At 42.5% G+C, this 17,728-nt stretch overlaps 1 protein-coding gene across 1 annotated transcript in view; it reads right to left on the bottom strand.

Moving 5' to 3' along the window:
* LOC121193623 (probable G-protein coupled receptor 158) overlaps positions 1–12,898 on the bottom strand; it is a 50,783-nt gene extending 37,885 nt beyond the window's left edge. The window contains exons 1-2 of the mRNA XM_041056020.1: positions 11,818–12,898; positions 5,121–5,226 (exon numbers count right to left, since the gene is read on the bottom strand). Of these exons, the coding sequence (XP_040911954.1) occupies positions 5,121–5,226; positions 11,818–12,674 (963 nt within the window). The 5' untranslated portion in view covers positions 12,675–12,898. The remainder of the gene's footprint in view (positions 1–5,120; positions 5,227–11,817) is intronic.
* Between the last annotated feature and the right edge of the window lie 4,830 nt (positions 12,899–17,728).

Below are 17,728 nucleotides of genomic sequence, written 5' to 3'. Positions count from 1 at the left end.
GAGGAGAGACAGAGGGGGTAACCCTACTTGGCTGTCACAGCAGTTTACACTCATTAGCAGAGCTCTGCCTTTGAAGCCCTTTATCTCCAGCGGCACGTTTCACAGGACAGAGTAGAGAGAGAGAGAAAAAACACACACACGCACGCACGCACGCACGCACGCACGCACGCACGCACGCACGCGCACACACACACACACACACACACACACACACACACACACACACACACACACACACACACACACACACACACACACACACACACACACACACACACACACAGATATGCATATGCAAACATACTGCATTCACATTGATGCCTACTTACATTTAAAAAGCACAAAGAGTAAAAAATGCACAAAAACCTACTCAGATGAATCCAGTCACAATCACCCACACTAATCATTCTCAAGCCCTCATCTAATTATATAAGCAGTGGCTCCTTATGTAAGATGCTTCCCCTACGACTGACTATCCATAATGCATGAAGTCTTGTATTTGGTTCATGGTGACACATCCTACCTTCCTCCACAGCCTCTCTGTATCTGGGCAGACCAGAACAAAGACAAAGAAGAAGAAGAAGCACCTCTATCTGAGCAGAACAACCCTACACAGCAAAATCTAAACTCATAGTTAAAGGTTTGCTTTGTGCACGTTCCCCATTGAAACCAGCTAACTTGGTTTAATGCCCAATTTTTTTTTCTGATGACCTAAGTTGACTTAGTGACTTCAAGATGCATGAACAATGGAGCAAATAGTCTATGTGCAAACTCACAGCAACTTATCAGCCAACTCTGCATGTCCCCTCAGCTCTATAGAGCGTCTTAGCATCTTTTATGCCACAATCATAGTGTTGGTAGAACTATAAGAGCAGCTACAGCAACAAAAGTTTCTCATTTTATCATAAGTCTGTTCATCATAATAATAAGTAAGATCAGTGGCAGTCATGCACTTCTGTATTTAACACATGAAGGGATATGAAGACATTTAAACATGTTGGCAAGTTTTGCATAACCTCAATCTTGTTTGTACGTTCAAACATGACGATTTGTGCCTCATTATGCATTCATGTAAGACAAGAACTTTGCACCAACAAAGACTTTTGCTTAAACTTCAAATTTTGCTAGTGGCAGGAAAATTTGGAGGTTTGGAGTGCAGGGCTTGAAGGTCAAAAACCCACTGTACGCTACCCGCCCAGCAAAGCACAGGCAGACAAAGTCAGCAACTAACATTAGCTAGTGACCATAGGGGAGCTATTTGTAAACTAAAGAGATACATATTTTCTCAGCGGCTGGCAAAGACCAAGTCAAAACTAGACGGAGAGTAAATATTTGATTTGCATTTATGATGTGTCAACATAAATGTTACATGTCTGCTGAACATAAATAAGCAACCGCATGCAAATAATTTTGTGGTTATAGGCTGCTGTGTTGATCCAAAGTTGGACATACATCCCTTGTTGTCAAGGTAAATGCAGACATGCAGTTTAAGAGATAAATTGCCAGGCAGTACCAAACTTCCTCAGGTTTCAAGCCTCTGGGAAAAAAAAAAAAAAAAAACAGAATACGTTGCTAGAAACTGGCTATTCGTCACTACGCAGAACAGAGTAGGAAAAACTGCAGAGAGTTAAGAAAAGTTGTTCTGCTGCAAAATGACTGAACCATTACATCAGAGTAACACTGAGAACGGAGCTGTTGTGGTAATACTCCCTGCTCACTCTGCAGAACACATGGTGCTCCGTCACATTACTAGAGACTGTCTTATTATCTTTCTCTCTGAGACAGAGCCTCGGGGTGTGTTTGTACTCGATGGGGAAAGCAATGAGCCTCACAGTGACTTTCCACAACCCATTTCCCAAAAATTGTATTAAGTGAGATTCAGAAACAAACTGTTTTTTAATGGGAACATTGGAACAAAAAAACATTTTTTCCTACTTGGTGCGTGATAATCTTTAAAAAAAAAAAAAAAAAAACTTTCATTATTTCCAATAAAGCCTTATTTAACTGTAGCATAGCGTGCGATATACTAACATACTGTTTTAGTAACCATATCATTTTTTTCCTGGAAGCTTTTGACTGCACTGTTTTGAGACTTTGAATTGAACAAGAAAATTGAGGCAATGTCCCAAAAGAACTACACCAAAGCACGGGTAATGGACTGGCTGAACAACAGCAATACACAACTGATAACATCAAGTGGCAACAAGCTGGGAAAAGAAATGAAAAGAGTGAAGCACAGAGAGAAATAGAACAAAAAGAACACTTGACAGGTGAAAAAGAAACGAAACACTGAAGAGTTCAGATCCAAAATTTAAAGCACAGTCTAAATTTTATACAGCAATGTGATACATTGAAACAGATAAACTAACAGTATACCTTTTAATTTAATTAATCTAACAATATACTTTCTAATTAAACATATTCAAACTAGTCCAAATAATAACCTTAACTCTAAGCTGCTGGCATTTCCACTTACTTGGTAGCATTTAAACCATGCTATAAAGTTTGCCGTTTAATTATATTTGCGGTACATTAACTTAACTTTCATCTTACCAGATCATGACAGCCTACTGTGTGATATGGCTCTCATGTCTATTTATACAACAGTGGTTTAATCAACAGCATGGGGATATTACAGAAGCTAAACATCCCTGTAAGGCAAAGGTGACAAAATTTTTTTTTTTTTTTTTTGCCTCACTGAAATAATGTTGTACTTTGAGCTTTTTTTTTTTTATGTGTTTTAGCCACATTACCAGGTCCACCACTTCGACTCACAGTGAAATATTAAAAAAAAAAAAAAAAAAAAAAAAACCAAACAAAAAAAAATTATAAGATGTATTTCCATGAAATACATCTTGAAGAAGATGTAATCTTCCTTGAACTGCCCTTAGTCTAAAGTCCTGAGACTGTCCGTCCAAACACAGGAAACAGCTGCAGTATGTCTAACTGAATACTACAAGCAGTCTGCTCCAATTTATGCTTTCATTACTCTACAAAATTATCCATTGAGGAACAAGATTGCTGACATTGTTACAAATGCATAGAGTTTCATGATCTGTATTTGTCCTCTCTATCAAAGCATTTCTAATGAAACACAAAGTTTTAATCCTTTGGTGTTTTTCTCATTTTAAATCCAGCTTCTTCCATTTAAAACAGCGAGAGAAAGAACACTGCCGATTCAAGGTGGCATTGAATCATTGACAACTGCTCGACCAAATATCTTTAAGTTAGAGGGGAAAAAAACCTATAGATACACAAATGTGCCCATTAAAAGCACAAACACAGAACACACACAGGATAATTCAGAGCATTTCCATCAAAGTGGTCAAAGATGGACAGATTGTAACGGCCATGGTAACTAAAAGGCTGTCTCTGCCCACCACTGTGATGATAATAGAAAGACAGCACACACACCATCTGCATACACTGCCGACACAGATCTGAACAGAAGAACAACAGGACAATCAGCGACAACGTTCAGATTTCAGCCATGAGAGAGTTTCTTATGAAAATAGTATAATACAGAGGAAACAATACAACAGATCAAGACGAACATGGAGACCTCCTGTGTCTCCTTCTGTAGTCCCCTACCCACCACCATGACAGACCGAAAGGGGGGGGAGGCACACAGACAAAGAGCATGGTCAATTATTCACCACATCTTGCTGCAATCCATTACACTGCATTTATTATACATCATATGGCGAGCGACATGCCATGCAAACCTGAGCAGCTACTCTCCCCTGCTGGAGTTAGAGAGGCCTCCTACAATACATCACATAAAACTAATGCATTGGCACTGACATGAGCAATGCAGTGAACACACATCAAGCCCACACACCGCCGGGAGGGCACACACTCACGCGCACACACGCAGACAGCACACAGAAGCTCTGACAGACACAAACACAGAACCATCTCCTCTCTCACTGTCTCTCCTTCACCCTGGAACGTGACAAAACATGATGTATAGCTGCTGCCAGTTCCATCATGTCGGGCACAGAGGTATGGAGAAGACGCATACACACTCTAATGTCATGAGAGGTCACCAGGGCAGGACTAGGGTGGGGCAGTGCAAATTCTAACTGGGAAAATAGAAAAAGATAGAAGGTTCAAAAGAAGGGTACGGTTTATTCTTCTGAGATCAGAGTAACAACAGGTCACTTTCTTAAATTATAAAGTCCAATTAAACTAAAAACATCCTGGAGGAAAAAAAACTTCTTCACACATGTAACAGAAGCCCCAAATATTCTTTCACAAAACATGGCTGTTGGCCTCTTTTTATCAGTGTCACATGTCACTTGAACAGGTCTTAGCTGTGTAGAGTACTTTCCTGAGTGCACGTTGTCTCTTCAAAGTCCACAGTTCTGAGCTCCTTCCAGCCCATGCTCTCTGATCCTCTGCTCCCTTTGTTCTCTCCTCAAGTCCCTCAGGGCTGCTGTAATTAGGTGGCTTAAGCACCTTCACCTGTCTGAGTGGTAAAGCATTCTGGGAGATGTAGTGTGTGCACCAGCAGCCATTTTGGAATGCAGCAGCTGGTTCTGTATGGAAATGCAGCACCCCTCTACTACATGTCCCCTTATGATGCCACAACACGCAACGTCATCTCAAACTCTTGTCATCACAGACGTGTGAAATCCACAGACAGTGGACTACAGCCTATGGTTTTGCATTCTCAGACATTTCACCAAGAAATGATGACAACAATAGTAATTCTACTGGTCCAAACTGCAATGTCTCAACAACTACTGGATGGATTGTCATGAAATTTAGTGCAAATATTCATGGTGCTCAAAGGAGAACTCCTAATCAGTTTGGTGATTCTCTGATTTTTACCTCCACTGCTACCAGCAGGTCAAGATTTGTACATATCAAGTGAAGTTCGTCTTATGGGTCGTATCAAAGGGTAGGGACAGACGACCTACATCAGGAAATCAGTCAATTGGCTGATTCTCTGAACCAGACAGCCTCAGAGTGAGTGAGCAGATCAAGGACACTTTGATGTGGTTGTTGGAGAAAACGAGATAAAATGAGAAAGATAAATAAATGAGATAAATTTCCAATTATTACTAATTGACAAAGACTGTGGTGAAGACAACCATACTGTAGAGCAGACTCACTTCCATACTGGTGAGATTACAGCGGTGAGTCCCAGCAAACCAGCCACTGTTGGAGCACTGGTCAATGTCCACATCCTGCAGGTTCACATCCACACGAACAACACCCCTGTCAGAGGGAAAGAAGGGATTAAAGAGGGAGGAAAACAGGAGGGAATGAAGAAGAGGGAGGTACAGAGGGAGGAGGACGAGGGAGGAGTAATGAGTGGAGGGCATGGAAATAGTGTGAGATAAAATAATGGAAGTGATGAGGAGTTTAAAGGGGCAGAGGGTTGCAGAGTCAGTAGATTGTGATAAATGATAAGGAGGTAGAAAAATAAATGTAATTTCATGGGAATATAAGAGAGGTGAAATAAAGAGGTGGTGAAAGACGACAAATGCAAAGACAGGCAAATGAGGGACAGTGATGTTGAAGAAGTGACACAAGTGAGAGAGGAAAGAGAGGAGAAGAGGTGAAAAAATTGTAAGCAAATCAGAGTAACAGAGACGAGGAAGCAGGAGGAGAAGCAGAGGCACAGAAGGCCAGAATGAAAGAGAGGAAAATTAAAGAGAACAGGAAGAGTGACGCTCAGGGGAAGTAAGGTCAAGGGTGGAAGAAGCAGGGAAAAGAAGGGTGGTAATGGAGAGGAATGAATCAAATAGATTGAAAACGGGAAAGAAATTAAGAGTGACGGAGGTGAGTAATGAGGAAAGAGAGGGAGACAAAGGTAAAAGAAACAGAATCAGAATCAAGGTTGAAATGTTCACAAATACTTGCAGATCAAAGTTATGCTACTTCTTGAAATAAACAAAACAAAAGTGAGATTCCCTGAGAATAATGATTGTGTGGTTTTGGTCACAAAGGAACACCATACAATGTCAAGCTACCTCAAGCTTTCTCCTTAGTTTCCTAATAAATGTTTCCTTCCCAGAAAAGAATAAAAAGTCTGTTTTTACATTTTATCCTCATTCTCTTTTCTTGTTAAATCCTGGTTCTTCTCTTCTCAGATGCTTAATATTTAACAAAAAATTATTTATAAAGTCCTCACCAGACAATATTTAATGGTGTAAGTGGAGATGGACATGTGTCACAACCGCTGTTATTGTCTCTGTCTCTCACTTATTGCAGTTTTAAAGGACAAACGACAGAAATATTCTACATTTTTTTGTCATTGTCAAAGAATCCTTGAAAAAAAAAGACTTACAATGTGTTAGTCCATCTCTCAATATTCTCTGACTGACAGCCTGTCAGTCCCAAGTCTAGTTACTCTTTCTGTCACGGTCTCAGCTGTGACTCCTGTTTATTCCTCATGTTTCTGGTGTTTCCTCCTCCAACCCGAGTGTCTCCTCTTCCCCCCTGTTTGTCTCTCTCTGTGTCTGAGTGTCTGTGCTGTGGGTGTGGTACTCCTCTCTCTCTCTCTCTCTCTCTCTCTCTCTCTCTCTCTCTCTCTCTCTCTCTCTCTCTCTCTCTCTCTCTCTCTCTCTCTCTCTCTCTTCCTGATTGCCAATCTTCCTGCACACCTGCAATCTATCTACTCATCAGCCCAGCAGTAAAGTTACCCCGGTTCTTCTTCTGCTCTTTACCAGATCATTGTGTTCAGCTGGTTTGGTGTCACATGCTCAGGTTCCTTAGAGTCGTGTGTTCTAAGTTGAACCCTCATGAGTTCTCAGACATAATCCTTGTTTCCTTGTGCTCCACGATCACCACATGCCTGCCAGCTTACCTGCTTGTCTCTCTGCCTGCTCACTACACTGCCACGCCTGCAGACCAGCTCTGCTTCACTGATCTTCATCTTTCCTCAGCCCCACGCCTCGCCTGCCTGCTTCCCCCTGTTCATCTCCCTGCTTGTCAGTCCGTCCTCTAACCCCACTCACTGCTCTGCCTCCACCCTCCACTAAGCCCTGCCTCGTCATCCACCAGCTTCTGTCTGCATCCACCTTTTACCTTCGTTCCCCTTCTACCAAGCAATAAACCTTCTTTTTTTTCTGTTCCATCTCTGAGTCACTGTCCTGTATTAATGTTCTCCTATTGATCGTAACACTTTCTGAAGCCATGAGTCTTTTAAATTGGGTCATAAATATATATCGTCATTTTTAAAAAAGGCTATATACTGTAATTTCCCAAAACAGCTGGACACTGTCTGAGTTTGCTAACATAAAATAAATGGTGCATTTATTGGGGACAATTTCCAGCAGTGGATTAATACACATTGGACGCTCTGCTGAGCACGGCAGTAGGATGGTGTGTGTGGGACTGAATCAAAATAAACCACAGTATCCATGTTCATTGTAATGAAGGAATATGTTACTCACTGAAACAGTGTAGCTCATTTATGTGGCTATAATAGTTTTTAGACAACAGCAGAGCTCTATGGCTCAGAGGAATAAGCAAGACTGACTATTTATGTTTTAGAAAGGGGCATCTAGCCTTTTTATAAAACTTTCCAGCCTAAAAATCCTTACATTTATTTTTCTGCTTGTAGACCCAAACATCTCTGAGGGATGTTGGTGCAGTTTTAAGTTCAATATGTGGAGACTGTTAGCCTGTGCAGCAGTGAGCCATCACAGGTCCAAACTGTGAAGTGAACAAGGTTAAATACTGTTCAAGAATGTGACTGCAATACAGCATTAGAGGAAAACTGCCTGGGACTTAAACCAGCGGAGCTGAGTTTACTTCAGTTATTGCTATATAATCTACTGTGCAGAACCAAACCCGACTTATATGACTGTCTTTGACAAATATGTGAAGCAGATTTAGTCTTCTTTGATTTACCCAGTCCTGCCCATTTCCTCCATCACTGTACAAACTGTGCATTCACAGTTTCTCTTTCCTTCAAGGTTTGGTGGATGATCCTGACACCCCTTACCATCTGCCTGCTGGGAAGGGGAACAAACAACCATGGCAGAGACTTTGGTCCTCAAGTACACAACCAGACAAAAAATAGAGGGATTGTTATTGTTGATACCTGTAAGTGACAGAGTGTGCGTGTGTGCTCCACTCTCTGTTTACAGGTCAAGGCTTGGTAGAGACTACAAGCAGTAGAAATAGCAGAGAGATGTGATAGATGTGGGATCTGAGAGCCACAGACACTCAGTGATATTTTTAGTCTGGTGTTCTTGTTGATAATCTTTAAGATCGTGCCAAAACGTAGCAATATTCATCATAATTTGTCAAAAATAATGAAAAAAAATCAATGATTTCTTCAACCGTGGTCTTTTTTTTTTTTTTTTTTTACTTTTTACTACACAACTTTTCACCTATTGTTTTCTGACAGAGACGAGCTATACAGAACAAGGTAAGCATGTTAGCTTTTCATTCACTTTTTCCACCAGCTGATCCAGTACAAAGCCCTGTAGCACTGGCTTCACTTGTTCTTATAACTATTCTGTAGCTGTTCCTGTATAATCCAACTCAAATATGAGGTTGGTGGAGGCTGAGTGTTCAGAGTGATGGTGTCATTTGTTTTTTGTAACTACTGTGATGTCTCATTATTGCACTCCAGATTTAAAAATGGAACTTGTTGCATCTTTGAAGCCGGCTTCACACCTGCTGTATCCTGGCAAACAGAAGTAATCGAATCCCTTCACAGCACCACTTGTAACTGTCTCGGACACATTTCAGTTTATTTTAAGGAATGTTTAAAAAGTGCAGCTGATTTAAAAGAAAAAAAAAGTCTAAGATAAATCACTTTTAAAATAGTGCTCTTTTATGTAAGGTTTTATTTTAATGTAGAGTGTAACGGGTCACATGACCAGAGTTTAGTAAAAGCATGGCTGTGATATTATGGGTAGGAACCAACATGGATGCAGAGGAAAGGTGTATGGCCCCAAAACAAGCCTATTCTTCATGTGGTCCAAGAGGCACACATGATAAATTGCCTGTCATTTGTTTTATATTGCGCCTTTACATGGACAATGATGCATTTTCAGTATTTGTTTTATTTTATTTGAGTCATTTGTCATGTTTCTGCTGTGATAACATGTTTTTGGCTTATTTATCAGTGGCCACTAGCTTTTAGACTTTACAAAGACAGATGTATGCTTTAAACCTTTTATGTCCTTTATGTTCTTGTAGTTTTCATGGAGTCTGCTGATGGAGGGGGGGGGGGGGGGGGGGGGGGGTTGGACGAGGAAGAGGTTGCTTTGGGGTAGGAGGAGGACAGCATGGTGGAACTGATTCTATCATCTACACCAGCTTACGCCTTTCTATCCAGAGCCAACCGACCTTCTATTTTTAGAAGTGTCATCACAGGCGTGAGATGAGTGGAGGAACCTGCAGAAAAATTGCAGACCACAACTCATATTACAGAAAGTAAGAGTGAAGGGAGAACAGCATGCATCTGGTTGTGTGGTTGCTGCCGATCTTAATACTCAGGAAGAGAGTGAATCGTTCTACAGGACATGCTGGTGTTAAATAGCCACTTTACTTCACATGTTCCCTCCTAACTTCTCCCTTGGCTCCCTCTGCTGACTTCACCACCAAGTGCCAAACATTACTATAAGTGTGAAAGTTAATATTTGATCGTGGAAATTGTAATTTGACAAAACAATGCCAACTCAAGGTCTACTTGTTAGATGTTTTTCAAACGCTTTTACATTGCCTTCATCAGCAGAGGGAGATTGTTCAGCTGTTTTGGACATGGATCTGTTGATATACAAGCTCGGTAGCTGTTATGATTCACATCTGTAGCAGTTTACAGGCTCTTTTTTCACATACTGTTCTGTGAAAGCTCTAAAAAGTTAGTAAGTTTGCACAGTTTGTGATTGGTTAAGCTACTAGAATGATGAATGAAATTTCATGCTTAATCTAACAGCCACTAAACTCAACGTGGATCCATCTCACTAACAATTGAGCAAACCACTGATGAAAACCATGTGATATGGCTGAAAGCTCAGGAAAAAAAACTGATGTGTCAAAGTATATTGCTTTACATTTTAATATACAAGATGTCCCTTGAGCAGACATCATTAGACAACCTCGGTTCTCTCACCCTTTAGATTTTTAGTTAACGATTGACTCAACAAAAGCATGTCATATTACTGGAGTTTCTTGTCTGTTTTCCTGTCCTTTTTTATTTTCTTATGGAATTTCAAATGGGATTTAATACACATGTGAAAGTAGCCTTCTAACTGTCACGACTCAGTCACTTGTAAAATGTCACTACTCTTTTAACACTCACTCAAAACCCTCTCGGCTGAGCTTGACATGTCGATTGATTAATAATGAATTCGTTCACTGAACTCATTTAATGACACTTAACAATATCAGACGCCTTAGGCAACTGACACAGGCGGAGCTGCCATTTCTATTAACTGGTTTAACATCTTCATTGCGGCATGCTGATGGTTTCAGACAGGCAATATCCCAGACAGGCACGGAGTCCCTTTTTGGAGATGAACAGAACATCACAGACAGATTGTCTGAGTTGTTACAGCAGATTGATACTGCACAGTACAAGACAGACACTCTCACTTTTGAGCTGTTGAAAAGAAAATGTGTTGTATTCCCATGTAAGCTAAAGCTGAAAACTAAGATGATTTTGACTAAACTGATTCTGTGGTAACTCCACAGTCATCTTCTTCGTCACAGGAAGATATATTGATGTTGTGACTGTCCCCTCAGTGCAGGTAGTGACACAGCACTTTGCTTAGGGACACGTCAGCCGAGTGTGTTTGCCAGCTCGAGGCCTGCAAGTGCACGACCGCTGCCTATAAACCACTGAGCAACATCTGTGTCAGTTCTTCCACATAAAATGTTGGTTCAGTCCATTCAGTTTGTCCTATTCATGCACTTATTGTGGTCAAGGTGGATTTTACTAAACATTTTGCTTGAGTTGTAAGTAAAATCTTTTGTTTCAATTTTGGCTAAAAAAAAATTGGTAAAGAGATTTGTGTCAAGGACAAACCTCCGTTTTCTGAGGGCTCCTGAAGATTTACTGAAGGAGCTACCTGACAGTACTGAACTGCACATCTTGTGTGATACACCTCTACTTAGACTGATGTTAGGAGTTAAGTGCACCTGAAATTCAGAGTGGCTTCATATTGCAGTTGTTGATCTTTCATTGTTTATTCATGATTTAATTGATCTTTTCCAGACACTCTTGGACTGGGGCCTTGAAATATGAGATCCTTGGGTGTTTTTATGCACCTTACTGCTGTACACACACACACACACACACACACAGAGAGAGAGAGAGACACACACACATTAAAGCCAGCTCATGTCAGACCCTTCAAACGCTGTGTAAAGCCTGCAGTGTTCATTAGATTGGAGGATACAGCAGTGGAGACGCACAGCTGTGCTTTGACAGGCGAGCATATTAAATGAGGAAGGTCTACCTGTGTCTGTGAAGTGGCTTTTACACCATCTGTTTCTGGCATCAAGGCTTCATTTGAGGATCCATATTTACATTAAGTCTCAGAGTGTGTTATTGTCAATCATTGCGGGTACTTATAATAGCTGTGGCTGATTGCTGACTTTGTTAATGACTGTATACTGATTTTAAAAGGCAAAATTAATTGACTGATGGATTTTATCTCCCTTTGGAAAGTTTTCAAGATTATAGCCTAAAACTAATGGAATGCAATGAGTACTTTATGTCTGCGTTATGAAAACAAACAAAAAAAAAAGTTTCTGCTGTCAGAGATTTAAGCAAACACAAACAGCATCTTCCATCTCTTTCTCTGCCGCCCTTTCTTCCAAACACACTCTCCCTCTCACCTGAACTCCGGTGCAGAGTTGTTCTTCAGTCCATAGAAACCAGCAGACAAGGTGAGCAGCCAATAGGGCACAAACGCCCCGTGTTCACACTCCAGGTAAGGTGCCGACCACTTGATCTGGTTTTTGTCCAGAAGGTAACTTCCACGCTTGGCGCCCGATGCCTCCGGGACTCTCCTGTGCAAGTGTGGTCTCCTCCCGTCCCTAAACTCATTAAACCAGTCGGACTCCGGGCTCCTGCTCCTCAGGTGACGGTGCGCAGAGCTGGACAGGTCCTGCAGCACCACCTCTTTCTCGGTTCTCGTCGCCTGGAGGAAAACGTGGGGCCCCGGCGTCGGCGCGTCCGCGTGGAAGGTCACCACCGCCCTGTGGATTTTGGGGTCCCCCTCGAGGATGCTCTGCACCAGCGCGTGGTACCAGTGGATGTCCCTGCGCAGGGTTTGCTCCCGGGACCTGTTGGCCTGCAGGATCATGTTCAGGAAGTTTGTGGCGTGCGCTACGGTGTCCAGGATGCTGTGCAGGGAATAGTGGGAGGCGACGTGCAGGCCGCCTCGCAGGCTACTCAGCTCGTACCTCCGCGAACAGTTGACCTGCCTCAGCGCCGAGGAGTCCCCGGTGTGCAGGAAAGCGGTCACTACCCTCGGCAGGTCCTCTTCAATTTTGTGCGCCACCACCGTGCGCTCGGTGGATGGTACCGAGTAGTAGGTCGGGTGATGGGGCGGCTCCCTGTTGATGTTTTGGGTGCTGAAGACCGGTGGGTTCTTATCGTCCCTGTCATTATCAGACCACTCCACATAACCGTAGTTTGATCCCAGAACGAGCCCTGTTTGCAGGAGAAGCGGGACGACCAGGAGAGCCATGGTTCCTTTTCACAGGCACAGAGAAGACACCGTGGGCACTTGGCAAAGTGTGGCGAGCATAACCAAAGCCACGCTCTCTGCGTTTCACGGGATGAGACACTTTAAGAAGCACACACCAGAGGAAGCTCTGAATTTCATACCCATGATCAAGCTGAAAGCGATAAAGGATTTCCACCTCTCATCCAGTGCATCTTATGTCCGCGCCAGAAGGAACAGACTTTCTCTCTCCTCCTTCTTCTCCGTTTTTACAATATCACCATCTGATCCAAACAGCTGTCCAGTCTCCTAACTCATGAGCAAACAGCACTGACTCCCCATCAGTCTGCAACCCATTCACATGCAGCGACGCTGTAACCGAGTGCTCAGGATCTGTTTTTTCTTTTTTTCTTTTTTTTTTTTACTCCTCCTCGGAGGAGAAATCCATGTGAGAGCAGTAGGATGACGAGGAACGTAGCAAATTGTTCCTGAAGTTGCGTCCCTCCCAGTAAAAACCCTAATAGGCCACTTGAAGTGTCGCCCACCAACGCGTGTGGTTGTTTCTCACTGCCTGTCTGCCCGAGGTGGGCGGAGCGTGGGAGAGTAGCGCTCGTACTAGGAAGAAATGCGAGGGTGGTGGTGGTGGTGGTGGAGAGGTTTCAGTGATGAGGATGGAGGAGCAGCCCCGGCAATTATACTGGATCTAAAAATAAAATAGGATAAAAGAAAATAGTGTGAATGGCGCTGGAGAGGACAAAAAGAGACAAACATATGGAAGATGTATGTATGCTGTATTGCATTACTTTATGGCCAAAAGTGTGTGGACACGGGAACATTACTCCTATAGGTGATGTTACCCCAGATGTGCAGGCCAGTCAAGTTCCCTCACATTAAGGGTCCAAATCATAAAAAACAACCCATGACCATAAGTACACATGAGTGGACGTGGTGTGTCCACATACGTTTGGAAGAAAAGTGAGGGTAGTGGTGGTGGTGATGAAGGCCATTCACTTATTTCACTTATGAGGACAGAGGACCTGCCTGGCAGTGAATCTAATAGAACAGAATACAATACACTGTATGTTTCTATGTATACCATATGGCCAAAAGTATGTGGACATCTCCTCAGGCCAGATGTTCCAGAGGATTTTGGAACCTGGCAAAGCCTGAAGCACAGTATTGTCTACTGTTTCTCTGCTGTCTAATTTCCTTAATAGAACCTAAGATGCTAAATACACAGAACACCCTCAAAGCAATGGTATGTTTTCAATGACATTTTGAGTGTGTGTGTGTCCATCTTGCTTTACTCTGACATTCTCCGGTGCTGTCTACAAGTCAGCCCCAGACTGTAAATGGGCGTTGCAGTGTGTGCAGCTCGCCCGGGGTGAGTCGCAGGCCGTTGCCATGGCAGTGGAAGGTGAAGACCACAGAGATCTCCCCAATCTGCCCGCTGCTCTCTGCAGCAAGTGGTGAGGAAGGTAGCCTGGCCCTGCAGTATCTATAACTGAAGCTGCAGTACACACCACTCACACACGTTTACACTCACACACTCACCAATCAGCATCATATTTTGATATGTAATGATGCAAAAGACAGACATTTTCAGGCAGATGGATAGCCACTGACAAAGAAGTTGTAAATCCTGTATACCTATATCAACACTTAATTTTGTATATTGATATAATAAAAAAAAACAAAGCAACCTCCAGGTCCCATCAGAAAAGGTGTGCGTGTGGTGGAGATGGTGAATTTGGATGGAAGAGGAAAAGAGGGAGAACCAAGTCAAAAGGGAGAATCAGAGGGAAAGAGACGAGAGACTGTACAAAGTGACTGCTCCTGCCCCCTCTATTTCATCTTCTTTTACAAGCTGCACTGCTGGCCTGATGAATATTTGATAGTTATTTGCTGCTTCATCTGCATGCTTTAAAACTTGGGTCTGTACAACCGCAACAGTGGTAGAGGCTGCTTTACCAGCCGTTCTTTCACCCACGCTCTCTGTTCTCCCAGAGGTTCCTTTAGATTACCTCAGAAGAGAGCAAGGGAAGGAAAAAAGTCCTGTGAGCAAAAGGGTATTTCCTCTGATGTTTTTTTTTTTTTTTCCCCACACGCAGGACTGAGCTCTGCCACTGTGCCCATGCAGAAAGCTGCATTTGTGCTAAAAAAAAGTAAAGTTGAAAGTTGCTGTCAAAGTGAAGGTTACTAAAGGCTCAGTGGATGTTTTACCTGAGGAAAATTTACAATATGAATTTCAGTGTGATTTTTTTTTTTTTACTGAAAATCTACAGTGTGTGTTTTTGCCCCAAGGAAAACACTGCATTTATTGACAAGAAGCAAGAAGATTAAAATGTTCTCCACATTATATGGAGTCATGCTTTGATCCATATCACACTAGTACAAGAGTAGAATATTTATAAGTGTACATTGTGGTGATCATTTCACAGATGCAGTTTACTGACATAACAGCTCCTTCTGATATTCACTTTGCAACTACATCTCTCCATCTGATGTGCTGATGTACCTGTAAAAGGCGTCAGTGGCGTCAAAACTCTGTCAGTGTTATTTATTTTTAGACTTTGGTTGCTGTATAGATGCTGGAAGTATAGTAAACACGCTGAAACATAGGATACCAGCTTGTTTGATGATGGGATTGATGCAGTGATGGAAATAGTAGCTCAAGTTCTGCTGCTCATCAGAACTAATTGTGAAGCAAATCGACCAGTTTTGCGGTGGTGTAAAGTAGAATCAGGCCATCAAGTAAGGAAATGGTGTGAGCTTCAAAATAATATTTCTGTTAACTTTAGTGCAGACCTCCTTTTCTCCAGTAAAAACAGTCTCTCTGTTAAATGCCAATGTTCTGGCTTCCAGATCAACTGCAGTTGCCAGATGAAGATGAAAAAGGCTGCTGAAAACTGTAACTGTGTTAATTTCCCCAAGGTATAGTCTACCAAAGGAAAGACAGTTTATCAACTGATGCTGGTGAAAAAAAAATCTATTTCATCATCTGCAAATATCAGCACAGTGTTCAAAATTAGTCTGAGTGTATGGTGGAACAGAATCTCACCATGTGCTGGCAAAAATTATGGCTTTTACCGTGGTGGTGTGGAGTTTGTGTTTCCCCAATGTAAGTGTGGATTTCTTCCAGTTTCCTGCCACAGCCCAAAGACATGCAGATTAAAAGAATCTTCCTCCTATTGATCATAACTAAAGCTAAGGCATAATATATACTCTCCTGCACCATGCAAAGCTCTGAAATAACTTAACACACCTCCTACTGAGGGCAACTGTGAGTGTGTGTGTATGTGTGTGAGCACACGCACAAGCGCTGTGTGCACAAGCGCTGCAAGAAATTCTCGGCCTCTCTCAAGGTGAGACATGACAACCTCACCTAAATTATACCCTCAGATGTCTGAATGCCACATCTGACCGAACACATAAAACGTAGCCCGTGTTGTCACGAAAAGCACTCCCACTGCCCTCTGGGAATTTTCGCTGAGGAACGTGTGTATGTGTGTGCGCTTGGAAGAGCCTTCATGAGTTGTCTTGTACTATGCAAGCGAAGCAAGCGTGAACAGACAGGTGTGAAATCAGCCTGTCAGGAGAAACAAGAGAATCTCCAGTAAAAGTAGATATCTATCAGGCTAGGTACCTAAGAACTATACTCATCCTGTAAAATTATACACGCACACACCCAGATATTGTAGACACACACACACATTTCTGTCTGACTGAACATTTGGTTTACTTTCTTTCTGTCCTTCTCATCAGTATGTTTGAACAACTGTCACACACAGCAGTGTGTCACTGTGCAGTCAAATGAATGAAACATTTGGTCGTTGCTGCCCTCTAAAGGTTGCTTTGGGGCCCCTAATCATCCAGGTCATTTCAAAGGTTCTACAGAGGAGTGATACAGCTGCTCCATGCACAGTGAGCACAGGAACGATGACAGCACCTGTAGTAACTTTACTGTGTTCCATTTGGCTTTATTAGTCACTCAGTGTCAGTGGACATCTGACCACACACATAACAGGTATTGCGTAATACCTATGAATGCATGCCTATAAAGAAAAATGCTACAAAGAAAGCAAGTGTCCCATGGTGGAATAAAGCATGTGTTAAAGCAGACGGAGACAGGAACTGTGCCTACAGAGCATTGAGGAAATACCTGACAGAGAGCAAAGGTTGAGAGTGAAGGTCAGGAATGTGATGAAGTCTTCTGTACCACACCAGTTCCAGCTTTACTTGGAGAAATGGGAAAAACTCCAGTGGGATTTTGGTGATCAAACCCGCCAAAGCACTACATAATTAAACTAAGTCAACACCAAGGGGAGAATTTAAAATTATTATATTTATATTTATATTTATATTCTAGATTTGCAAATTATGAAATACATTGGGTTTATTGGGGGTTTTGTTCTTTAAAACAGAATTAATGGCTGTGAAATGGACATTGTGGTGGATTGAGGAGGTGAAGCTGAGGCAAGCAGGCATATGTTAAGATTGGGCTTCAGCTCTGATGACGCTTAGGGGATGCAAGCTATGCCAGCACCGAGGCCAGTCAGGCCTTGTGGTGGAGCTGTTGATTATGTTAATTGGAACTGAACAAGCTGGAGGTTCAGTGGGTTTTCTCAGGGTGTCACCCCATGTGGGGGTGGAAGGGAATGAGGCAGCTGACATGTCAGCTAAACAGGCACTGAAGAGATATGAGAGAGCTCACTGGGATACAGGAGTATAAATACATTATCAAGAGAATCATAAATGAAAAGAATAGGTGTCGACACTTTGCTTTACAAAACAGTGTAAAGAAAGAACGTTGTTATTTAAGGAAAAAGAGAGAAGACACACAGTTGTCACAACTTGTCTGAGACCGGGACACTGTGGGCTGGGATGGGATTAGGCAAAGATGGGTAAATATGAAGATGGAATCAGTGGAGGACTGTGAAAGCAGTAACTGAATCCAGCGCCGCGACAGGATTACGCCTATGGAAATGAAGTCACACCAAACTGCAATCTAATCCCAACCTGTGGGGGGCAGCAATGTGCCGCAGGGCAGCCCGTCTGCCGGAAACACAGAAGGAGAA

The sequence above is a fragment of the Toxotes jaculatrix genome, chromosome 14, assembly GCF_017976425.1.
Source record: "Toxotes jaculatrix isolate fToxJac2 chromosome 14, fToxJac2.pri, whole genome shotgun sequence".
NCBI lineage: Eukaryota > Metazoa > Chordata > Actinopteri > Toxotidae > Toxotes > Toxotes jaculatrix.
Note: the sequence above shows the minus strand (reverse complement) of the source record. Positions and strands in the feature narration are given on the sequence as shown.